Below are 26287 nucleotides of genomic sequence, written 5' to 3'. Positions count from 1 at the left end.
CCATTCATATGCAACCAGGGCAGACCTCGCTTAGCTAAGGGGACATGTTATGCTTCCTACCACAAGACCAGCTCTCCTCACAATGATATTTCATTGTGAGAATATCAGTTTAATTTCCATTTGTTGCTTCTAAACCTTTTGTTGCCTCTTGTGCGAACCATGTTAGTTTTTTTGTCAATTGAATGATTGTGGGAGAGGGCCTTACTGGAGCAGATCAAAGGCTCATTGCATCCAGCATTTTGTCTGTAACAGTGACAAGCCAGATGCTTCTTGGAAATTTACAAATCAGGCACAGTGGAGCTGGCCATTCTCCTATTCTTTGTTCTTGGCATTTGGCAATCATAGGTATGCTGCCTCTGAATGTGGAAATACCATATTTGGTTCCCATGGCCACTGGTATACTTATTCTCCACAAATATGTCTATTTTTTTAAAAAAGCTTTCTAAGTTGATGGTGGGTGGGGAAATCATGGGAATTTGCTTTTCTAATGCTAAATTATTGTGGGCTTTTAAAAGAAAATAGTCACAGTATTGCATATTAATGAGGGATCTCAGTAATTCATGGTAGATTCTGAATCATGTTGTCTTCATGTACCAAAAAAATGGAAATCCCACCGAAATGAAGAGAACAGAAAGGAACATAAACTCTGACAAAGGAAATGCAAGGAGACAATAAAGGTCTGAGTGGTCTGTGACTGACCAAGAAAGATATCTTGGGGTCATGGTGGATGCTTGTTGAAAGTATCGACTCAGTGTGCATCTGTGAAAGAGGCTAATTCCATTCCAGGGATCATTAGGAAGGAGACTGAAAATAAAAATGCTAATATTATAATGCCCTTATACAAATATGTGGTGCGGCCACATTTGGAGTAGTGCGTACAAGTCTGGTTCCCGTATCTTAAGAAGGACATTGGAGAACTGGAACAGGTGCAGAAGAGGGTAACCAAGATGACCAGGAGCCTGGAGCACCTTCCTTATGTGGCAAGGCTACAGCATCTAGGGCTTTTTTAGTTTGGGAGAGAGGTGATTATGGGGACACATGATAGAGGTGTGTAAAATTATGTTTTGAATAGAGAAAGTGTACAGAGAGAAGGTTTTCTCCCTCTCCCCCAACACTAGAATCAGGGTCATCTCTTGAAACTGAAGGCCGAGAATTTTAGGACCAATAAAAAGAAGTATTTTTTCACACAGTGCATAATCAACCTGTGGAATTCTCTACCACGGGAATTCTCTGCTACCAGCTTGGGTGGCTTAAAAGGCAAATTGGCAAATTTGGCAAATTCATGGAGGACAGGTCTATCAATGACTACTAGTCTGGTGGTTCCACCTCCAGCCTCAGTTGCAAGATGCCTCTGAATACCAGTTTCAGGGAGCAACAGCAAGAGTGGGGGCATGCCCTCATCTCTTGCCTGTGGGCTTCTCAGAGGCATCTGGTGGGCCACTGTGTGAAACAGGATGCTGGACTTGATGGGTCTTGGGCCTGAAGCAGCAGGGCTGTTGTTACGTGCAAGTATCTCAGATCCCTAGTCTAAAAGATGTCAGATATGTAAAGCAAACAAACTTACTTCTTGGTTGGTTTGTGTTTTGTTTTATCTCTGTTGAATAACATTATATAATCGAGCATCTCATGATCTTTCAGTGGAAATATTAACTTCAGGCTGGAGTTCCGTGGAGTCCTGTATTAACTGTTTTACAAATAAGGACTCAAGGAACAGGGACATTTGAATTATTTTCCCACAGCCAATAAGAATCGTATGAGAAAACTAGGATGAAATGGAATGCAGACTAGTATTTTTTGCTTTTATTTCAACTGAACAAATGAACAATAAATAATAATCCATATGAATAATTAATTGAAGAAAAACATAAATTATATACTGACAAAAAGGAAACCAAAATAATCCCTCAGTCATTTACATAGTATTTATGTGATGCTATCTTTAATATGGGGTGGGAAATGTTTCCCCCACAAGGATTTTTCTTATTAAACCACAAACAGTTAATTAAACTTAGACTGGGTTGCTAAAAACTCCTTTTCTTTTTTCGATTAAAAAACCAGTTCACATGCCAATAGGGAATACATATCAGCTATCCAAACTTGAAGGTTGGGTGTAGATCTGTCCTCCCAATGTTATATAATTTTCACAACTCCCCATGCTCAAAGAACCCACCATTATTGATTTAAGGATAAATTCTATGTACTAGGAATATAATGCAAAAGTGCATGAACATCCTTAACCAACAAAGATCACTGCAAATTCATGATCAGCATGCTGACCACTGGAGTATCACCTTTAGATATTGATAATGAGAAAATTGTGACGTAGAGAAAGTTACAGGTCTAGATAGCTCAAAAACGTAGGCACCCAATCAGAAGTATTCTAATTAGTTATTAATTTGATTTTGAGTTACATGTTTTCAGATTGTTTGAAGAGCAAACCAAAGGACCATGTCAGTTCTTATTTTGTGTGATTTACCTTAGGTTACACAGTTTAAAATTTATATGTATTATTGAATCTGGCTTTCTTTTCTTATATTTGTTTGGTTAATTCTGCTTTGCAAGGCATATGTGAGATGGCATCCTTGGGCTCGTTGGAAAAGAGAAGGGATGACTGACGGGGTAGCAGTAGAGGCTGGTTTCCATTTGGCAAGCAAACACCTAATCACCTATGTGTTTGCATCACAACAACACTGTAAATACATGCTCTCAGATTTAATTAACCAAGGGTCAGTGTTTGTTCACATATAACACTCTGTTCAGAGTCTCAGAAGTGTCTTCTTATCTTCAGGTTACAATACGAGAAGCCCCTAGTTAGGCTAAAATGAGAAAGGGAGGGGGCTAAAGGCTGGCAAGATAGAATAAACAATTGGGCTTAGTTGGGGAGGATTTTTTTAGATCAGATGCCTAGTGACAGGACAAAGGCATCTCCGTTTATAGATGGAAGGAGGTGTCTCCACAGGGATGAATTTTATCCCAAAGTAAAACAGACTGGAATCTATGACATACCTGCTATCCTATTAAGCCCATACATTACTAGGAGCACAGGACTTTCATCATATTCTACCCTTTTAGCTAGGCTTTGGGAAGTGTAAAAGCAAGAAGTGTGTTAAGTGTAATTTTACTGGGGAAACTACCAGTTCTTTATACCTTTCAGAAGGAAGAAAGAGAGACATCCATCAAACTGTCATTAGAGATTAGATGCCACAAACCTAACTTTGTGGAACTGCCAGGAATCTGTAAACCTTTTAAAGGTGATGCCTGGTTTTGACATTATTATTTTAAAAAGTGCATAGATTTTTGTAGAAAATGCTTAGGCCAATGGTTAAAGAGCATTTTATGCTTCTAGCTTCCTAGAAGTCAAGTCTTAAACCTCAGATTAATTAACTTCTGCCTTTATAACTGAGAACAAATAATACTCTGTCTGGCCTATTCAGCCAATCTCAGAAACTGCCTTTGATTTTATTTTACTTTTTAAAAGGCTGTCCTTGCCTTCTACTTACCTTGCTTAGCCTGCAACCCATGTGTCCTTTCTTGTGAGTAAGGCCCATTGAATTCCGAGAGACTTGCTTCCAAGGAACCATCTATATGATTGTGTTGCAAATTTGATTTTAAGTGGCCTTTATATAACAATAATGTGATACTCTTCACATTAGTTGGTATGTATGTCTTTGGGCTGGAATGTAATTGGAATGTGTGTTGGCTTTGCAGGTTTGAATGTGAGTAACCTAACTCCTTCTTGGAATGAAAAGAAATGGATCTCAGGATGTGTGTGTCTCTCCCTTATTTGGTATTTACAGACAATAAGAATACAGATTAACATCGTAGACTCAATTTATTACGCATGGCTGGATAGAGCAAGTATCTGTCTATAAGACCTGTAGTAAATTATTCAACAGCTTAAACCTGAATGGTTATGTGGATAAACTGCTGTTCTGTTGCAGAGGTCCTGAGAGAATCTGAGAGAACTGATCACTTTTTCCCAAGTCTGAATTCTGTTCAGGTATACAAAAATGGATGGACATCTTGCTGATTTCTAGGTCTCTTTAGCCATCTGAATATTATTAGAAATATGTGGTTTTTAGAACCATCTGCTGTTTAAACTCTCTTAAATTATCTGCTTAAAACTTGATTTGTGGGGATCTAAACACAATGGTCTTTTAGTGTGGGTCCATCAACTGCCTGCTGAAAGCTTAGTAACGAGCTGAAAATGAACAATATATTTATATGTTCATATTAAAAATAGAACGGTCGCAATGAAGAATACAGCCTAGAAGCCCAGAATGGTAGGGACAGTGGTCCACATGTTGTGCAGCATAATGAGTGGTGCTGATCCATATGCACTTCTGTGGGCTCCTATAGAAGCACTGATAGTCTTGTGCTCTTGCACAACAGTGCAAATACCTAAAGTAATGTGCTCACACTCTGGAAGTGGTGCTTAGATTGGATACAGTTGCTTGACAATCTATGACGTATTTCTCATCTAAGTTGTGTTTCCAGCGTGCAGATGTGCTGCTTGAAGTACTTGCACTCTTATGCAAAAGCAGTTTCGACTGAACTTTAAGAGAAACAGAAGAGCAATTCAATAGTGGAAGGCATTAGTAAAAGTATGGGCACTTGGGTACATTGCCCATGGGAGTTCTCTGACCAACTCCACCCTCTGAGCCAGTGAGCTCTCTTAAACCTTGCCCACTCTCCACGCATACAACAGTTGTCTGCAGAGACAAATGCTGTACACAAGGAGAAATCTTCCTCATGATTAAGACACCAAGTCAATATACTCCCAGTACAGTGTCCTCAGTACAGTGTCCACTGCCTTAATAATGCCTGAATTGGGCATTCTGTGAATCTATGAAGTATGCAGTTACATGTATCCACAAATTCATTGTTGCTTAACTGTTGTTCCTTCTGTGCCTGAACTCCAGTTTAACCACAGTGTTCAGCCTTGGTTTTGGAAAGAAATTAAGTGCACCTTATTGAAGTTTGACAAGCAAAAGGATTCCAAAGCAGTATACAATTGGAGGGGTCTTAGACTAGATTAAAAATAAGTACCTTAAATCTGTTATAATGGTTGTGTTTACATTCTCGCTCGCTCTTACTCTCTATTATTTCAAAGTTAACAGGTTTCACAAGCGTTAAGAAAAACCATCTCATTCTGTCAGGAATTGGAGATATTCCAGTTCAAGCAAGTTATTTTCTCTCATTTGCCTCTCCTCCACCTCCCATCACTTTTTTCTCCTCTGATCTTTATTGCAACTCACTGTAGCAAGACTAAGCTAAAGATGTTGGCAGGATCTTTGTGGAGCACTTTTTAAAAAAGCATTTCCTCATTCTTTAGATTGCATGATACTGATAAATTGATGAAATCAGGAGGTCTTGTGCCTTTGAAATTATGCAGTAAACTTCCCCCCTTCCTTGCCTAAACATTGAAATGGGTGGAGCAGAAAGGGGGTAAAGAAAGGAACGGCTCAGACACTAGCATATCAAAGGAATTGAACTGAAGACTGGAAATTTGCTTGACAGATTTTTTATTTTTATTTTTGGCAAGAGTTGGGTTTCAGTCTTTTAATGATAGTAATAACCATATTGATCTGGCATGTTGGCATATTCAGAGTGATGCTTTCATTTAAAGAGAAAAATAAAGGAGAGGTCAGGTAAATAAAAGTAATACTCCTTTGAGTGTGTGATATAGTACTTTTTTTCTTTGTCTCATAAGAACTGAATGTGGTAATGATGTTTTATTGAGCAGTCTTATCCAAGAGAGCTGTAGTGCAGTGACTAAGAGACAGGGCTATGAACAGGAACTTTCTTGATTCAAATCCTGCCTCTGCCATAAATTAACTGGATGGTCTTAGACAAGTCACTCCTTCTCAAATCTGAGCCTCTCCATCTGCTGTATTGGAGATAATCAGGGGCGTAACTATAATCGGGCAAGGGGAGACAGTTGTCTGGGGGCCCACTGCCTTGTGGGGGCCCCCCAGAGGCAAGTCACATGACTGACTCCCCCAGCCACACACCCGCCCAGGCTTCCTTCAGTTGTATTCATCCTCCGAAACTGATGTGAGTGTTAAGACCTGGAGCTACCAGAACAGCATGTCTTTCTCTAGTACCATTAAATGACTTGCATCGTTCAGAATTTACAAAACCGGGGGGGGGGGGCATTTTAAAATCTTGTCTCTGGGCCCACTCCAACCTTGCTACGCCCCTGGAGATAATATTACTTATTTTACAAAGTTGTGCGGATTACAAGAGGATAATGTATGTAAAGTGTTTTGTGCATTTGAAAGTGCTATACAAATGCTAAGTATTATTTTTAAGTGGAGAGAAATAATGAGCTTATTCTCACGAGCAGCCTAACCCAGTCTAGGGCAGCCCAGCCTGGGTTAGGCTACTCATGTGCAGCACCAGGGTTGAGCACGATCCCTGTGCTCAGATCATCTGGGAGCATGAGTCACTCTCCATGCAGCATATTCTTGATCATCTGGGGGGAAGGTGAGTTGGTTTCTGACCTTGCCCCCCCCCCCAAATCTGGTCATATGAATTGCTGTAATGTCTCAAAACTCTTTTGGGATGGAGTGATCTTCCTCTTCTACACTCCAAAGGCAGAATGCACAACAGGAGACTGTCCTGTCACTTTACTGACTTTCTCACAGGCAAATAGTGTTCAGCCTAGGCCCATTAATACAGGTGTGAAGATGCAGCTTTAGATGTTGATTGTGTCACAAGTGGTCCTTAAATGCACTCTACCAAATGGAAAGAATTTTGCCCGCAAGACAAACTGAGTGTATTGGGTATTAACATAAATGAAATTAATTCTGCACTTTATCTCAGTGACTGCATATAGTTCTGTGTTGGGGATGCTTAAGAAGTGCTTTGTCATACACCCCAGGGGTTGTTCTTTCAAACCCTACCCAGAAGACTGGTAGTGACCCTGCATTAATTGTTATTCTTTTAGTAGATTTCTTGATTGCTTCTTGCAAGTCCCGGAATAAGAGACTGGATAAATCTCAGGAAGGTCTATTTACAAAGAAAAGGGGCTGCAGGAGAGACAGGTCAGAGTCTTGGGAAATTCATATGTTATACTTAATTTATCTTACAGGCAGATTTCTTTCCCCAGATGGAAACCACTCCCAAGTGAAATGTATTTAAAAACTGCTTTTGACATAGGCTGAATTCAGACATGACACGACACCAGAGTTAAATGGGGCAGAGGTTAGAATTCTATTACATTCGAATTCATGAAACTGTGGTTTTGAGCCAAAAGCAACCAAAAGTGTGGTTTTCCTTGCCAAACTCCAATGTGAACCTTCAGTTTGCAGTAAGGTTTGCTGCCAAGACCAGAGGTTTGGCCGTCAAAACATTGTGTCTGATCCTGGATGCTGCCATAACTGCTGTTTTATGCCAGTTTTGAAACTACAATCATAGGGACGGAGGCACAGACCCGTCTGGGATTGTGGCCACTCTATGGCTGCAGCATTTCTTACTGCAGCACTTCTCACTGGTCACCTCTCTGAGCACCAGCCCCACCCCTCCTGTTGGGGCTCTATATCGAGCCAGGTTGCCACAGGGGTGGGTACCCCGGCAACTGCTGTCATTGTCTTGGCAGCTGCTGCCAAGTAGCTGTCAAAGCATGCCCCCTGCCAGCCCATCCACCCATGTGATCATGTGTACCCTTGCTCATGACCCCAAATGGCAACCTTGTTCATCTGTGGCCCCTGGAAATTGGGGGTCCTCTCTTGCACGATTCACTGCGCTGGCAGATCTGCATACAGTGCGATCCGGGAATCCGGGAATTTTGTATGGGTTTAAAGATCCGTCCATGCACCCGATGTCTCATCTGTGCACATGGCTAAAGTCTGACAAATGGAGCATCAAAATCTCCTTTGGGTACATGCAAGGCTGCACAGGAAAGGTGGGTTGCAGTGCTTCTGTTTTATCTTTTACCATGGAGAGTTGGGGCCCCACGCAAGCAGGGCCCCTTTGTTGGGTTAGTTCAACTCATGAGCATGCAGTGTGATGGGAGATCTAGGACTTACAACCCCATGGTCCTCCCTAGTAGACTGGCCCTCTCATGAGAGGGATTGCCCACCAGCAGCAAGCTGACGATAAAGCAGGAATGTAGTTTGGTCTACATGGACTGCTTTGATGGGGTGATCCCTCGCAACAGCATCCTAGGTCATGGTGAGGCAGACCCCCCCCCCAGGATCCTTTGCCTTCCCTCATATACATATTCCCCCCTAGGGGGTCTTCATGTTCCCTTCCCTTTCATGAGTAACAGGGAAATAGTGACCCCCCCCGAGCCCACCCTCAAAATCATGCTTGTGTGGGGGACTATTTTGGTTCAGGGCTCTTGGGGGGGGGGCAGCGGTGCCATCACTATCTGAATAAGTGCTGGCATGGCATTTAAAGGGATTTAAATGCCATTTCCATGCCAAGGGTGGGTGGACTACTCTGAAAATGTGCAGTCGTGCTCGACATGCCCCCTTTAAGATCATGGCCAATCACGGCTGCTCTGCTGACGTGCTGCCGCTTTGCCCACAGTTTTGCTGTAGAGCTTGCTGGGATCGGCCTCAGTGGCTGAGTAGCAGGGATGGGAAGCCTGCAACCTCCTGGAACCGGAGGTTGATGGACCATGGTAGGATGAATGTCTGCAGTACTGTGTACAGTTTAAAATTGAAAGCGTGGGTTCTCCAACCTCCAATTTTGCGTTACGTCGGAATTCGGCCATAAGCTGGATTCTAAAAGCTGCATTTTAAGACATGAGTTTTCAGTCAACATGGTAGTGGAGGAGAGTCTTAGGACTGAATGCACCCTCCCCTTACTTATACCCATTTAGGAGGGAAAGAAATGTCCTTACCTCTCCCACCAGAAAAAGCCCATCTAAAGCACAAACTAGTGCTTTGAGCTTTTTTTTTTTTTTTTTAAAGCATCCCCCCCCCCACACCCAATTCAATGAGTGAGTAAAAGTTACAAGGACTATACAGCACCTTGTCTGAGGAACTATAAGAACTTTTCTTACTTAGAGCCTAGGGCCTAATTATGTAATTATGTCTTTTGGGTAGATTATATATCTCTTCTCATAATTATGTCTACCCAGTAGACTGGAAGGACTCCAAGATTTCCGTTTTCTGGGATAAAAATGGTTTGGGTATGTTTTGTTGCCTTTAAAATAAAAACAACCTTGAATTGTATGGCACAGCCAGAGGGGTTGCTTAGGGAAGCCAACAAGGAGAGCAACAGTTTGTCACAAATAAACATTTGTATTAATATGGTTTTAGTAGACAGTAGCTCTTTTTTTCCTGACTTATTTCTGGAACCCTGTTAGAGAAGCACTAACTTTGTTGATTGCACTTGATTTATGATGCCCTTATTTTCCCCTCAGAGCTAAGCTAGATGGTTACTTTAGAGCTGAGTCTATCCACTCTCATGGATAGAGTGCCTGAAATTTAGAACAGAAAGATGAATTGTCTGCCCTTATTGCGCTGGAAATAACATCACTCACGGGCATTGCAACAAACTGTTGTAGACTTTCTTTAGACACAGGGCACAATCCAGGAGGGGGAAAAAGTCATAACATGCAGTCCGATCCTATGCTTAAGTAAAGAGAATACTTTTCTAGGACCTCACCAGCTGTCTCTTTTTAGTGGGTATCAGTTGCCTAGGATTTTAAATCTCTCTCAGCTTTGTGCCAAACTGAAGGAGAGCCTGTTGTAATTGTACTCCAGAGACACAGATGAGAAACAGTCAGTTCTTTTAAAGAAATTTGTAAATAATTACTGGAAAATGGATTGGTGAGCATACATTGTGTTGTTAATGAGTCGTATCACATGCTAATAAAAACTCATAGTCATTTTCTAGACTGTTCGGTGGTTTTAACAGTTTCATTTCCTTCGCAATCTCTCCCTCAGCTGTTGCAGAACTTTCATTCCTTCTCTTAACTGCCTCAGAACGTTTGACTGTTTCTTGAAGGTGGGCCCTTGTCAAAGCCCAGATCATTTTTACTCTCTCATTAGGATAGTGTGAAGTGCACTACTAGAACTGTGCATGGCTGAACATTTCCGATTCCCATAAGACATAACCAGGCAGTAGCAGTCCTCTCAACTGTCGAGTCAGGTCCTGTTGCTGTAGAGCCCCAACATTCTTTCATCCCCCCCCCACCATGGCTCTCTCCTTCTCCTCTCCCTCCTTTACCTGTAATAGGGTGGGGGCAGGATGCTTCACTTCCACTTTGCTCCTGGGAGAGAACATGTAACCAGCTGCCTTGCCAGCTTGAGGCTTGATTTTAAAATGAACTCCCCCGCCCCTCCCTGTAGCTGTCCTTCTAAGACCATTCTTAGAAGGCTCATTCTTAGACCTTAGAAGGTTCCATTCTCTCCCTTTGGTAAAGTTTGCTCCAACAAACTCAAAAAGTAAGAGTAATTATAATATGTAACCCCATAAAAACATATGAAGTACCTAACATTCTATAAACATAATATAACTTCTTGTTAGTGTTTATACATTTTTGCTGCTCCACTTCTGTGTCATAATTTCTCTGTTCAATACCTATGGACTACAACACAAATACCACTTTATGAATAATCAGGACAGTCATATGTGAATCTCATCGTGGGCTTCACTTCTTTCCCAGTACAGTACTTCTTTCCCTTGGCAGGGGTTCCATTCTGGGCTACAGCTGCAGATATGGAAACTGTGAATATCGAGTTAAGGGAACCTATGGGATTATGGTGGTTAGGTTCCCAATCGGCTGAAAATGCCCCAAAATTGGCCACATTGTTGATCCATTAGGAAAGAAATTCTAAAGCCACAGCATGGTAATACTCTTTATTGGAACTAGCTAAAATGTTGCAAAGTCATAGACTTGGACTTCCCCACCATGCCCAACTCCCCACCCCCTGCCTGTTCATGCGCAGAGGCAACATAATTGGCCTCTGGGCATGCACGGGCACCACAACCTCTGTCCCTGAGAAGCTTAGTTGAGACACAGGTATATGCTCAGTATCCTTGCTATGAAGACAGATGCAAAGAACTCGTTTAGCTTCTCTGTAGTCTTCACATTCTCAATAATCTCTTTCACTCCTTCATCTCTAATGGTCCAACCACCTCCCTGGCAGGTTTCCTGCTTCTGATGTCTTTAAAGACATCAGAAGTTTTTGTTATTCCCCTTTATTCTTTTAGCTAAATGTTCTTCAAATTCTCCTTTCACTTTGCTCATTGAGGCTGTTCTTACGAGCAGTCAAGCCCAGGTTTAGGCAGCCAAATCTGGGCTTGGCTGCCCATGAAAACTGCCTTATTTTTGATATACATACTTGGTATACAATTATAGGCATTTATATACAATTATAGGCATTTGAGTGAAAGGTGGTTAGGGATGTCCTTATTTTGTTCCACAATGTATATTTTTCTCTTTAAGGTGTTTAACAAGTTGCCTTTCAGTAATACATTCATGTTGATAACAATTGGTAGGGCAAGATTCCGCTGCTTTGTGGGCTGCCATTGAGCTCTCCTTTATCTGGAAGGTCGAAGCTCATCTGATAGATAAATGATCACCTGAATGTCCTGTTTGTACTTGATAAACAGTTTCCTTGATAACTGCTGGGGGTGGGAGGCGAATATTCACACTCATTATATAAACTGTGATGCTTTCTTTTCAGTCAAAAATTTTCTCTGATGCCTTCACTTGATTTAAGTGCTGTTTGCTTAACCCACAACCTAGGGCTTGTCTTAACTCAGCTTACGTGGAAGTTCAGCAGGCTGCCCCACCATAGCATCTTGCTGTCTGTTTCTTTAACTGTTGCCAAATTAGACTTGAACCATGTGCTTATCATGTGTATTACACAGTGGCACATTATCCCTCCCTGCCCTCCCCCCCCCCCCCGCCAACTGCCCTCAGGCTTCCTTGGTGTGGTTTTCATCCCTGTTCTCATAATGTTTTCTTTGCTTGTCACCTTCATAGATCATCTTTTCAGAAGCTGCTATTACTTTTGTTGTTCTTGTTTAGCATATTTATATGCCACTTTTCAGCAACAACAAAATGTTCTCAAAGCAGTTTACCCCCTAGTGCCTTTGGAGTCAGGTGGTATATACATTTAATAAATAATAATAATAATAATAATAATAATAATAATAATATAATAAATACATAGAAAAAATAATAAGATGATTCCCTGGCACCAAAAGGCTCACAATCAAAAGAGAAATATGAGGTAGATGCTAGCAACACTCAACGGACAGATGTTGTGCTGGGTTGATTATTTTATTTATTTATTTAGTTATTTTTGCTGGAGATTTGTGCTGTTGTGTAGTGAAGATGGAAAACACACACATACATGAATTGGTGGTGGGGGCTCCTCTGGATTACCTTTTTTGTGGATTACCTGGTCCATGACTATTAAGGCATGAAAACTGCAGGTGTCCAGATATTGCAGTCTTACGAGGGGAGAGAAGTAATAATGGCTTGTGCATCCAGTTTTCCATACTTCTGAGAGACCTTCTAAAAGTAGTCATGTATTTCCAGTGCGGTAGGTTATATGAGATGTGCCTGCATTTGGTGCCCAGATGTGTGACTTCCCTTTTTGGAAATTATACTTCAAATCTTAAAAATAAATGAAACAATTCTGACCACAGGGTTAACTCAGATTTCAGTCTTTGTGGCTTGTTGTATTATGTTAAATTTCAAAACAGCAGTAGCACACATTTTAATGTTCTTCAGAGCAGTGGGCATTGGTTTTGACAGGTTCCCAGATATTACTAAATGCAGGTTAGCTATCTACTAAATTAGAATAGACTCAGTAACTGACAGCCTGACTAAATTACTTGATGAAAGTCCAGTTGAAATTAAGTAGTCCTTTAGAGTTAGCCCTGAGTTACTATGGAGTAACTTAGTCTGGATATCAGTCAGTGTTTGCTTACCTACAATGAACTTCCAACAGCAAGTACTGTTGGAATAGTGAAGTTGTTTTTAATATGCTGTGCACACGATCTTGCTTTATAAGGTTATTCTTCCCATGGGGCCCTGCCCTGTCTCTCTGTGTTCAGAGAGACCTTGAATGCTGGTTCTTGCCTCCTATGCTTCCTGATGTACTCTGCCTCCTGGTCCCTCTTTCCACTGCTCTTTCCATCCCTTAGGCCCTCTCCCTCTTGAGCACCTCTTGCCTTTGTTTCCTTCTGTAACAGCATACAACCTATCTCCTACTTCCGGTGTAAATGCTTTTAACCCATTCAGATTGACTTTTCACTTTTAACTAACAAGTTGTACATATGCAAAGGATGAATTTACTACCACCGCTACTACTACTACTACCAATATTTGTACACCATTCTTCAACCAAAGTTCTCAAACAGTTTACATAGAAAAATATATATGTAAGATAGCCCCCTGACCCCAAAGGGCTCACAACCTAAAAAGAAGAAATATAGCACGTTCTAATCTTACCTGCTGAATTGTTGTGATCTTTCTGTAACAACACAGTTGTTTAGCCAGTGGCAACAGAAACATGTTTTTAGCCTGTTATGTAAAGATGGACTTTGTCTATTGATCAGTTGCCAGACACCACTGTTGCTGATCCTGGGAAATATTGTTCCTGCTTCCCATAAGTTTCAGCTGGAGAGCCAAGGGCTGCTGGGAAGTTAAACACCCTCCCTCCAAGGAAGAACATCCTGTCAGCCAGCCTGGTCCTCTCCAGTGGCCAGGGAAAGAGGAGCTGCAGGGAGCCCCCTTCCCCCTTCCTGCCAGAAAAGGACACTCTGTGCCAAATGCCAGTTGTTCAGGGATGGCAGCAGCAAAGAGGAAATCCCTTCTAGCCTCTACCATCAGCCAGAGGACTAAGGCTGCTAAGCAGTGTACATGTGGAGTTTTTGCTTGCTTGTTTAAATTTTATTATTACTGCCTTGAAGACCATTTGATTGAAAACCAGAATATAAATCCTCTAAATTAATACATATTTTGCAAATCTAAAAGAAGGGGTGTATGAGTGCTAGGTAATGGCAACATATCATTAATTGGTCTTAGCAGATGGGGGTATATAGAGAAAGACTGAAGGATAGTGATGATTGAAGAACTGGTCATGATATTGTGGTGGTATAGCTTTATATATATTAAGTTTCTAAAGCATTTTGTGATTCTAAAGAAAGATACTATTTACACAGACAGCAGAATGGAGGGGGTTGGACATTAAACTCACTTTGGGCAAGGATTTATTTTCAGGGGAGTTTATGCACATGTTTATGTTGGTTCTGTTTGCTCAAGTCAGATATTGAAGATAATATTCACTATGAAAAATAGGCTGGAAAAGAGAGAGTGCAGCAAGTAATGAAAGTCAATAGAGAGAAGCAGCAAGGGAACGACAGACCAGTCTTCAGTGTTTACACACAAATAAGAAAATATTGAATACAATTTATTGAGGTATTAACAGTATTGATAATACTGCCATCACAACATCATTAAAAGCCACTTGAGACATTGTCTGATAGACACATCTTTGGTTTCTTGTTCTTCATTGTTTATAGGGCATCCATTTGTTTCTGTATATTTCTTTCCTCTCTTAACTAGGAAAAGATGGTCTTTACTGAGCCAGTATGTATGAGATATCCACTGACCTATCCTAAATGTGTGGGAGAGGAGAATGCATGCACACGTGTTCTCTCCTGACCCAAACTTGCAGATAGGAAGTATACTGCTGTATGGGCATTCAGGATAAGACATGAACTGTACATGCATAAAGAGGTGTAAATGTGTGTTGAACATAGTGTGTATGTAGCAGTACTGATGGGCTCTGAACCGGCAGTTATGATCCAAAGAAAGTGATCTTTGGGTTGGGGGGAATAGCTTAATGAACATATCAACTATGTGTGGTAGCAACAAAAAAGAAACTCATTTAGCTTCTCTGCAACCTCCATATCCTCCTTAATAATTCCTTTCACTCTCTTATTGTCTAATGGTCCAACTGCCTCACTGGCAGGTTTCCTTCTTCTGATGTATTTAAAGAAGTTTTGGTTATTCCCCTTGATACTTTTAGCTAAATGTTCCTCAAATTCTCTTTTCGCTTCCCTTATTGTTACCTTGTATTTCTTTTGCCAGAGTTTGTGTTCCTTTCTGTTCTCTTCATTTGGACAGGCCTACCAATTTCAGAAGGAAGTCTTCTCCCCTTTTATGGCTTCCTTGACATTACCTGTTAGCCACGCTGGCATCCTCCTGGACTTAGTGGTACCTTTCCTCCTTTTGGTTATACAATCTAACGGGGCTTCTAGTATTGTGGTTTTGAGTAAACTCCATTCACTCTGGAGTGAAGTGACTCTCCTGATGTTCCCTTTCAGTTTTCTTTTCACCATACTCCTCATTTTGGAGAAGTTTCCTCTTCTGAAATTCAAAATGTCTGTGTTAGACTTCTTTGGTGATTCTCTCCCTGCATGTATGCTGAATTTGATCACACTATGGTCACTGTTCCCTAAAGGGTCGATGACACTGACATCACGCACCAGGTTCTGGGTGCCACTCAGGATTAAGTCCAAGGTCACCTCTCTGGTTGGTTCCAAGACCAACTATTCTAGGGCACAGTCATTTAGCGTATCTAGAAATTTGACCTCTCTGTCATGACCTGACTGTGAATTGACCCAGTCTATGTGTGGTTAATTGAAATCACCCATTATTACAGCCCTGCCTCTCCTTGACGCCTCCCGGATTTCCTGCTGCAACTCCCAGTCATTGTCAGCGTTTTGATCCGGAGGGCGATAGCATGTCCCCAGTAGCACGTTCCCCTTCAGGCCTTGTATTGTCACCCACAGGGTTTCTGTGGAGGACTCCAGTCCACCTAGGTTTTCTAGCTTGTTAGATTCTATCCCTTCTTTAACATACAGTGCTACTCCACCTCCAAGGCACCCCTCCCTGTCCTTTCTATAGAGTTTATATCCAGGGATAAAAGCGTCCTACTGGTTCTCACTGTTCAACCATGTTTCTGTTATGCCTACTATATCTATTTCTGTGTTAGCAACCAAGCACTCCAGCTCACCCATCTTGGCTCGGAGGCTTCTGTCATTGGCATATAAGCACCTATATGCTGAATTTCACACCTGATGTATGCTATCTTTCTTTTGACTCTTTGACGAGCTGGCACAGCCTTCTGTCTGCTCTTTATGTGGTTCTGCTCTGTCCCCTTCTGTTTTATCTGAATCTTTTGCCCCCTCACACTTTAAAGGATGGCATTTGCCGAACCGGATACTGCGCAGCTCCCGTTGGCTATTCCTCAGGCGTCATTTTAAAAGCTGCTTTGCAACCTTTTTTGATTTTAAGCACCAGCAGTCTGGTTCCATCTTGGTTCAAGTGTACCCCATCCCTTTTGTACAGGCCTTGCGTGCTCCAAAATGTATCCCAGTGCCTAACAAATCTAAACTCCTCCTCCCAGCACCAACATCTCATCCACGCATTGAAACCCCTTGGTTCTGCCTGTCTCACTGTACCTGTGCATGGAACAGGTAGCATTTATGAGAATGCTACCCTGGCTGTCTTGGACTTCAATACGCTACCTGTCAGCCTAAATTTGGCTTCCATGACCTCCCAACTACATTTCCCCACATTGTTGGTGCCGACATGCACCACGATACCAGTCTCCTCCCCAGCACTGCCTCAGAGCCTATCTAGAAACCACGTTATATCCACAACCTTCGCACCAGGCAGTCAGGTCACTGTGCAGTCAACATGCAGGTCACAGACCAATCTCTCTATACCTCTAAATTGAATCACCCACTACAAGGAGGCCCCCACCCCCAGGAGGAGTATCTTCTGTGTGAGAAGATATGGGCTCATCATCTATGGAGGGAGTCCCTTCTAAAGGAGCATTTCCCTCTTCCTCAGACCGATGTCCTCCTTGCCTGAGACCTTCATTCTCCCTGACAGCAGAGGAGCTATCAGACGTGGATGCCTCTACCACGTCCCTGAAGGTCTCGTCCACATACCTCACTGTCTCTCTGAGCTTTTCCAGATCCGCCACCTTGGTCTCAAGGGAACGAATTTGTTCCCTGAGAGCCAGGAGCTCCTTGCACTGAGCACACACCCATGACTTCTATCCATGGGGCAAATAGTCATACATGTGGCACTCTGTCAATACACTGGTAAGTGCCCTCTCCCCTGCTGACTTCCTATCTTTATACTGGTTTTGTTCGCTGTCTACAGTATTTAGAGATAGTTTATTAGAAGCGTAGGTCTCGGCTGTAATGGTCAGCTATTTAACTGTCCAAACAGCTTTTCTCAAGAATATGAGGGAGGGATTTGTACTTACATTCTCTTCTCCACTGGGCTCCTTGTTATCACCAGGGCTTGTTCCAGGCTCCCCCACACACTTCACGCTAAACTCCTCCAAAACTCCAGCATCCTGTTTGCTACCTCTGTTCGCTATGCTCTTGGGCCTTTTCCTCTTATGTAGAGAGTAGGCTTCCAACTGAGACACAGGACGTGGGTCAAAGGAATGTGGGGCCTCCCACAGCCCTAGCTGACTCCATCCCTCCAGGCAGGGAAAACAAAAACACAGGAGTTTGCTAGCCCTGGCAAATGCTAGCGTGCATGGGCGCGCGTGCGCACACACACACACACTGGGACTTATCCCTTAAAGAGAAACTAGCCCCTCAAAATCTCCCCTCTTCCTGTTAGTTAGTTTGAAGGGGGGGGGAGGCTAGATGTTATTCTGTTTAGAAAAGCTTGTTCACCTCCTCAAGGCTGCTTCTGCTCTTTACAGAGTAGGCTTCCAACTGAGACACAGGATGTGGGTCAAAGGAATGTGGGACCTCCCACAGCCCTAGCTGACTCCATTTCCTCCAGGCAGGGACAAACTAAAACACTTTTGTTTTTGCTAGCCCTGGAAAATGCTAGGAGTTTGCTAGCCCTGGCAAATAAAACACACACAGAGACTCTCACACAATGCATAATCAACTTGTGGAATCCTCTGCCACAAGATGTGGTGACAGCCAACAACCTGGATGGCTTTAAGAGGGGTTTGGATTACTTCATGGAGGAGAGGTCTATCATTGGCTACTAGTTGGAGGGACATAGGCCACCTCCAGCCTCAAAGGCAGGATGCCTCATAGTACCAGTTGCAGGGGAGTAATAGCAGGAGAGAGGGCATGCCCTCAACTCCTGAATGTGGCTTCCAGCGGCATCTTGTGGGCCACTGTGTGAAACAGGATGCTGGATTAGATGGGCCTTGGGCCTGATCTAGCAGGGCTGTTCTTATGCTCCTATATTCTTATGAAAGTCAAGAAAGGCAAATTCCATGCTAAGGATTCAAAATAAGATTTGCAGTCATAATGTATTTGAATAATTATGTGGTGTAGCTGCATTTGGAATATTTCTGTACAGTTCTAGCTTCCAGGGCTGGCCCAAGGATTTCTGGCACCCCAGGTGAAGCCTAGTTTTGACACTCCCTGCCCCCTTTGCCCATGTGAGTACCTCCTGTTGCGTGAGTGGGCGAGTGGTCCCCGTTGCCTTCCTGGCCACCTGCTTGCTCTCCTTGCCACTCTGTCTGCCACCGGGGCAGCCAGCCTGTCATGTCATGTTATAATGATGTTGGCTGTCCATTATAATGCACTGTGGCAGGCCAGCATTGTGGCACGAGTGTTAGAGGCAGCCAGCAAGGAGAGCAAGTGGGTGGGCGGGCAACAGGGATGCAGAATACTCATTCACTCTCCTGCCCAATCACTCACCCTCTTGCCTACTAGCTCGAACAACAGGAGGTCTCTGCCTGCCAGGGGCGCCCATGTGGGTGAAGGGGGCAAGCAGTGGTGGTCCCTTTGCCCCTGTTCTTCCTTGTCTCCCTTGTTGCTGCAGCCATCAGTGGTGGGGCATCAGGCAAGCACCCGCACCCCAATTGACTATATTTTCAACTCATGGGGCGGCACGTGACCCAGGCTGTCGATCTCCCTCTCTGTTTAGTAACCAAGGCAACTGCCTAATTTGCCTGTTGGATGGGCCGACCCTGCTGACTGCTCCATCTCAAAAAGAATTTGTAGAGTTGGAAAAGATGAAGGAAAGGGCACCCACCCTGTGAGAAAAAGCTAAAATGTTGCGGGCTTATTAGTTTGGAGAAAAGATAAGTTATGGTGTAGGGGTCATGGTGGAGTTTTATAAAATCATTCATGAAGTAGAGGAAATTGAGAGAGAATTCCTCCCACTCGCATAATCCTAGAACTTGAAGTCATTCAAGGAAACTGATAGGCAGTAGATTCAGGCTAGACTAAAGGAAGTACTACTTCACACAACATATAATTCATTTATGGCATTCACGCCACATGGTAATGCACAATGTTTTAGATCAGACCTGTACAACTAAGGCCCAGGATTTTGATTTTTTTCTGCCCCCCAGATAGGAATCTCCTGCAGCAACAGCAGGAGCCATGAAGAGCTCTTGGGTTGTCCTGCTGATGAGCAGCAGGAGCTCAGTGCAGTTGGTCCTTGAGATCAGATGAGATGCATGTGACAGCAATGAACTTAACAAGCAAGTGAGCCAATTGCTGCTGATTGAGCAGCAGTAGCACTGTTGCATGGAGAGGGTTGGAGCAGCATCAGCATCCTGCAGAGGGCCACTCTTTCAGTCCATTTCCTCTTCTCTGAGAGAAGCCATCCGCTGTTCTCTCCAGAAACTGCTTTACAGCACCATTCTGGGTCTGTTTATGTGGAAATACATTCCATGTTCTGCCCAGTGAGACTTACTCCCAAGTAAGCATGCTTTGGATTGAAGACTAAAAGCAACATTAAGAGAGAGGAGAGGAGTTGTTTGGGGCTCCAGGTGCATTCAGGTGCCCCACTGACTGAGCAAGAACAGGGCCTATTTTCTGACCACTCCCCTTGGTTAAAATTGTGGGTCTCTTGACAGTGAGAGAAGATCCACAGGTAACGAACAATTGCTTTCATTTATATTGTTAATGAATTTTAATGTAATAATGTGCTGAAAATTGATCTTGGCCTGCGCACACCAAGTCATGGTTGGTTCAAGTTAGATTTAAAAGGAGATTAGACAGATTTATAGAGCAATATTTATGGAGTCTGTGGCTTCCCAGAGACGTCTGACTGGCCACAGTAGGAAGCAGGATGATGGACACTTGATCTGATCCAGCCGGTTGCTACTTATGGAGTAGCAATAGTGCAAATCACAGCTACCTGCACTGAATTTTATTTGCATATTTAAATGTGATGTCCAGTGCCCAGATATCAAGCTAGTTTACTGACAGGATAGGCACTCTGAGGGACTGAGAATGTTCCCTAGCCACATGTTGGCAAAGCTACTTATGAATAGGAAAGGCCGTATTCCTATTCTCTCTCATCAATGTGAAGTGTTCTTGAAGGAGGCAGTTGAAATATTATTTCATATACTTTAGGAAACATGTTTGCATATACAGTTCAGGAGAAGGCAGCTGACAGGTGTACAGGACAAAGCTTTGAGCCAGGGGAAATGCAGTAGGCCTTCGTGTCCTCAGTTGCCTATCCTTATTCTAATAATCTGTTTTACTACAATGCTTGTCTTTCCCCTTGGTTGAAAGTAGAAAGGAAGCCAAACATAAAAATTAAGCCATCTAGTATAGAAACATAGTCAAGCATTTCTGCGAGAGAATAGAAAATAGCCCAATTAAAATGTACCTACTCTGGTTGGTTGGTTGGTTGGTTGGTTATTTATTTATTTATTTGCCACCTAATAAAACTCTCTAGGCAGTTTACAAACCAATTAAAATAAATAATTTAAAACAGAAACAATATTAATTTTTTTTTAAGGCCCGCAGAAGCCTCAAACCCCATATTTCGGCTAGAATAATATTCAAAAGCTCGGGTGCTGCTGCAGAAAAGGCCTGATCCCAATTCACTGTCAGATGAGCTGGTTCATGGACGTAGCATCCATTGGATAAGCAGGGGCAAATGTCCCTTGGCCCAGAGGGTCAAGGGGCCCCCAAGCAGGCTGCCCCACCATTGCATACTGGCAGCCAGTGCAATGCTTTCAGCACAAGGTCTCTCCAAGTTGTCCCAGAGATCAACCTGGCTGCTGCAGTTTGCACTAACTGAAGCTTCTGAACTATGTACAAAGGCAACCCTACACAGAATGTATTACAGTAGTCATATTATGCCAGGTACACAGTAAAACAGCAATACAATGGTCAGGACAAAAAACTCCAAAAAGACAAAAAATAATAATAATAAGCTACTATTTAAGATGAAAGGGTATGTTTGAGTCTTCAGATCAAGATGAGATAGAAATAAATAAAAAATATATAAATAAAAGAGATCAAAATAGATAATAGAGTTCATTGAGACTTAAAAGCACAAAGCAGACCCTTGAAATTGGGCAATGATTAAGAGTGGTGGGTAAACTTAAGGGAAACTGAATCCTGGGAGCATTCATCAGGTTATTATTCTTTCCTATGATAGTACGTCATCCACTCCCCTCCTCCTTCAAGGAGATTCGCCATTTACTTGTATGATGAATATTTTTCTTTTGGTTTTTTAAAACCCTCAAATAATAAGAGTTACAGAATAATGATCTAACTAAATAGTTTTTGCTGGGTTTTAAAAAAAACCTTTTGTACCCCTTTTAGCACTTTATGATAGACTCCAAGGCATGTTCTATATCTTATAACATTCTAGATGTTTCTAGATTGTCACAGGTGATGATTTTTCACTTGTGTACATTGCTGCAAAAATAGGTAGTGATTTACACATGTATAAGTAGAATCAAACAAGTGCCTTCATTATAGGAATATTGTAAATGGGTGAGCCAGTTCTGATTTCATTCCCTGCACTAGGCCTAGGTTAAGTCTAAAATTTATTTTGTCCTTGTTGTTTAAAAGAACAGTTATTATTTAATAATTCATTGTTAAGTCATGCTAACAACACTTTTTATTTTATGATTTGCTGTTTCCAGGGCACAGACAGAAGCTTGATGACTCTAAACCTAGTTTGTTCTCTGAGCGCCTCAGTGATTTAGGGCGCATTCCTCACCCCAGTATGAGAGTAGGGGTCCCGACTCAGAGCCCACGGCCCTCTCTGAACTCTGCACCAAGCCCTTTTAATCCACAAGGACAGAGTCAGATTACAGGTAAGAGACAGAACCATAGGCTTGTTTTATATGGGCTATGGTGATAATTGACTATAGGCCTTTTTTGACGTGGGGGAGGGTGTTGTTTCAAAATATAGAAGAGTAAGATTGTTACCAAGTGCAAAGTATAAGTGTGTATAAGCTAAGTGGGGTAGATTCCCCCCGCCCCTATAGTATTTATTACTAGAATTATTCTTCTTTATAATCTGAAGTCAACATTTTGACAAGAAATTAAATTGAAGATGAAACTGGAGAAATGCCTCATCTCTTTTGTCATTGATCTGCATGCATTGATAAAATATATGTAAATACTTCTGCTGTGCATATTTATTAGAATGGCTTCTGCGGATTGCCTGCACAGCATTAGCATTGCCAAGAAAAATTCTGCTTTGCCACATTTATTATTCCACATTGTGGCTTCTCTCTGTCTCAATAAATCATGAAGCAGGTTGTATTGAGACTTTTATACATTCTGTTTTCAAGCCTAGAGATTGACTTCATTTTTCAAAACAGAACATGTAGAGAGAAAGGAGAGAAAATCTGAAGCCATGAGGCTTTATTAAAAAAGCGGCGGGGGGGGGGGATTCAAACCAATGCTTATTTTGTGTGTTGCAGGGAGGAACTTAGATGAATATTTATTTTGGTTTTATACAATTTCATTTTAATCATCCTGAAACCCTCCCCCACCCCTGCCATAAGGCCAAACAATGTTCTGCAGTGAACATTTTCAGCGTAAAAGGGGGCTTTTAGGGACCTAAAAATGTTTCATAAAAGATTGTGAAACACTCACCATCTTTATGCCAGTTCCCTGTTGTTTGCAGCTTCAGTCAACTGCAGTATTGGCACCATTTTTTGTTTGAAAAATAGCTTTCTTCCTAGTAAGTAATATAGTTGCACAACCAATTAGGTCTGGCCACATGATAACATTGTTAAGGACAAATGATATTAGTACAGAACTTTCATGGTCCTGGGTGGCCCAGCCGGAAAAGCAACAGTGGAGTGGAAAGGACCCATAAATTTGGCCTTTCCCAGGTGGTTTTGGTAGAACAGAAATGTGAGGGGTGTTTTGCCATTGGGAAGTGGTTCCCATTCCACTAGTAGTATTTTACTTATTCTTGTCATTTCTTCCTTCTCAAGAGAACATAAAAATTCCCAGAAAGTGAACAGGAACCTCTAATAAATTTCTTCTCATATTTCTTTCTGAGGTCCAAAATGTGTAAATTGGACTCTCTTAGTTTATTTATTGTTCAGTTTAGGGGTGTGCATGAACCATTTGATCGTGAACCAGTTTGCCTCGAACCAGGCCAGTTCAACAGTTTGACTATGAACTGGACTGGACGCAGTCTAATCCACCATCAAATTGAACCGAGCATGGTCCATGGTGGACTGGTTGGGCAGTTCAGGGGGCTATGCTTGTAAAAGGGAACCCGGTGAGGATTCCTCTTTAAATTCAAAAGGGTAGGAGAATCCTTGAAAAGTCAAATTGGCAGCCAAGGGTGGCAGTGAGAGGGCACCTTTAAAAGTAGATTAAGGTGCTTAGTGGCCTGGCAGTGACCATCACTGTTCCTCCAAACACGCCCTGGTGCAGTCCAAGTATATGGTGCTCCCTCCAGCAACTTGCCTACATGGTGACAATGTGGTTCTGGCCTTCGTGCATCTGTGGAGGCTGAGATCGCACTGCTGCTACACAGGAGGGTTTCTGGAGTGAGTACCGCACACTTGGGCTATCTACTTTTAAAGGTGCCCTCTCGCCGCCCCTCCGGCTGCCCTTTAGAAGACTTTTCAAGGATCCCTCCACCCCTTGGCTTCTAAAGGGGAATCCTCACTGGAGTCCCCTTTACAAGCATAGCCCCTTGAACCGTGAAACCAGTTTGGTTGAATGGACCAGACTGCTCACTTGGTTTGACTGATCCAGTTCACGGACCAGCGGATCAATTCATATTTGATCCAAATTTGAACCAAACTGCAAAATTTGTTCCATGCACATTCCTAGTACAGTGTTATACCAGTAACTGAGCATAAGTTATCTTCTCAGCTCTGGCTGACTTCTTAACTAATGAAGCACTTGCAGAAGGGTGTTGCGCTAGTGCAAAGCTCCTGCACTAACTACTTGTGCCAAGTCTGGATCTTGTGTTCCAGACTAGAGTTGCACTACCACAAGAATGCTTACACTTGCACAATGCAGCACATCGCATTTCCTTTAAAGGGAAATTTCCTTTAAAGGGAACTTTTGTGCAAATCAATTTTTACTGTGATTACATGATCTTATTGCACTAGAGCAACTTTGCTCATTATGCAAGCTGTTCATTGGGATGTCAGTGCCCATTCGTTGATCAATTTATATTGTCACATAGATGGAACATAGAGTTACTTAAAGCTTTTGAAATGTCATATGCTGTTCTTGTTCACATAAATTCATTCTAAAGAAATTCTGCTGTTGGGTTATGATTAATAACCTACCAATTTTGTCTTGTTCTGAATCACTGCAGCACTTTAATATCATGTAAATTGTAGATGATGTTTAAAAGAATATGAGTCATGAATACCATTAAAAGAAAATGTGAAGTTAACCCTTCATTCTGTATAGCTAAAGAGCTGACAGTGGAAAGATTACAATTTCTCTTCCAAATGCAAGTAAATATGCAGATGACAGTAGTAGTGCTACTTTACAAAAGAGTGACTTGTACTGAAGAGGGACACACACATTCCTTGCCAGACACTGGAAATGTTCTTTGCCTCTTGCCAGTGATCATTTCTACTGTGACTGGAAGTTTGCATCTACTCACATGGCTGCACATTTTCTCTCTCTCGTGCTGTAATTATCCAAAATCAGTCTTATCGTCGTCATCCGCTATATTACAAAGTGTTCTGTGCTAAAAAAAGGAAGGAAGGGCCTGCAGATCAGAAGTCAAGCATTATACAAATATCCAGCATGATTTATATTGAGTTAGTACTATAAAAAACTGTAGTGTTAGCACAACAATAATTTTTAAGCAAAGTGTCTCAAGCTTTAAAATTCTACTAGCACCGGAGTTTTCTAGTCTTCTTGATACTGTCGGTCAAGCATTTCGTTTACTATGACAGATTGGATGTATCCTTGTGAATTATAGAAGTGGTTCTGTGTAAGTTGGTAAAAAAAATGCTGTCTGTGTTCCATGTTAACCATATCTAGATGGTATACAGCATAGCAGCAATTTTCAAGTTGTTCTAGGGAACCATGAGTTTCCTCAGAAAGTTATCAGTGAGAATAGCAACTTGTTGTTATTGATTTTTCCTTGCAGTGTGCACTGTGCAGCTAGGGAGAGTGCTAGTTATGTTATAGAGCAATGTTCCCTCTCATTTTTTTCATCAGTGAGCAGAATGAGTTTGTTCTGGGCAGCATTATCAAGGCAGTGTGCCATATTATGTACCACTATAGATCTCTCTCTCTCTCTCTCTCTCTCTCTCTCACACACACACACACACTCACACTCACACTCACACTCACACACACACACACACACACACACACACAAATATGGAAGGAAATAAATGTATTTTACAATTCTATTTATAAAATTGGATTGTTACTTTTTTCTGCTTCACATTTAAGTATAATGAAAACAAGGAGATACGAATGTCATACGTTCAGATTGTCACACACTTAGATAAGAATGTAATGCATTTAGTTTAGCATCACAACAACGCGAATGACACTGAAATAAACAGTTTAAAAGTGCAAACTGCACTTGTTGAAAAGCAATAATACTGGCTTTAAACGGACTGGACCATTTGTGGGCAGCAGTACACTTACTGAGTTTACTGTGGTACTGCAATTTGAGCACAACACCCTTGAGGTTAAATCCCCACCCAGCATACTTAATTGCATAGAATCCTGGATGGGATCTGAAAGTTTCAGGAATTCCTGCAGTGAGGCAGGATCACTCCATATCCCCCAAATGGCTCATATCTTTCAGGTAATGGCTTGGGAATAATTAGGAAGTCCCTCCATGATTTTGGCAAAAGGATTCATTATAGACAGGTGAGAGAGGGAAATGCAGAAATGGGAAGAATGCAGATTAACTAACTCTTCTGCTGTACCTGTAGCTAGCTAAATACCAGCAGCAAGAGGGATGCAATACACAACCTCGCTACAGTGAAATGCTTGGCTTTAGATAACGGTAATCTAAATTCTATGTTCCTCAATTGAAGACTTCACCAATGTTTGAGGACTTTCTTTCACA

General features: G+C 42.1%; 1 protein-coding gene and 2 long non-coding RNA genes across 10 annotated transcripts in view; 1 reads left to right on the top strand and 2 right to left on the bottom strand.

Annotated features, from left to right (window-relative positions):
• LOC128339739 (uncharacterized) overlaps positions 1-10311 on the bottom strand; it is a 44929-nt gene extending 34618 nt beyond the window's left edge. Inside the window, exon 1 of the long non-coding RNA XR_008313192.1 lies at positions 10189-10311. This is a non-coding gene — a long non-coding RNA (uncharacterized LOC128339739). The remainder of the gene's footprint in view (positions 1-10188) is intronic.
• Positions 1-26287, top strand: part of RUNX2 (RUNX family transcription factor 2) — a 366905-nt gene that overhangs the window by 170881 nt on the left and 169737 nt on the right. For 4 of the 8 annotated variants that reach the window (XM_053284100.1, XM_053284098.1, XM_053284104.1 and 1 more), the window contains one exon: positions 21891-22064. The exons of the other annotated variants lie outside the window; for them this stretch is intronic. In XM_053284100.1, coding sequence (XP_053140075.1) covers positions 21891-22064 — 174 coding nt within the window. The remainder of the gene's footprint in view (positions 1-21890; positions 22065-26287) is intronic. 8 annotated transcript variants of the gene reach the window in all.
• The window catches only part of LOC128339738 (uncharacterized), a 42430-nt gene continuing 40755 nt past the window's right edge, over positions 24613-26287 (bottom strand). The window contains exon 3 of the long non-coding RNA XR_008313191.1: positions 24613-24937. This is a non-coding gene — a long non-coding RNA (uncharacterized LOC128339738). The remainder of the gene's footprint in view (positions 24938-26287) is intronic.

This window comes from Hemicordylus capensis, chromosome 1, assembly GCF_027244095.1.
Source record: "Hemicordylus capensis ecotype Gifberg chromosome 1, rHemCap1.1.pri, whole genome shotgun sequence".
NCBI classification, from domain to species: Eukaryota; Metazoa; Chordata; class Lepidosauria; order Squamata; family Cordylidae; genus Hemicordylus; species Hemicordylus capensis.
The sequence above is the reverse complement of the archived record's forward strand: the minus strand, read 5'-3'. Positions and strand labels throughout refer to the sequence as shown.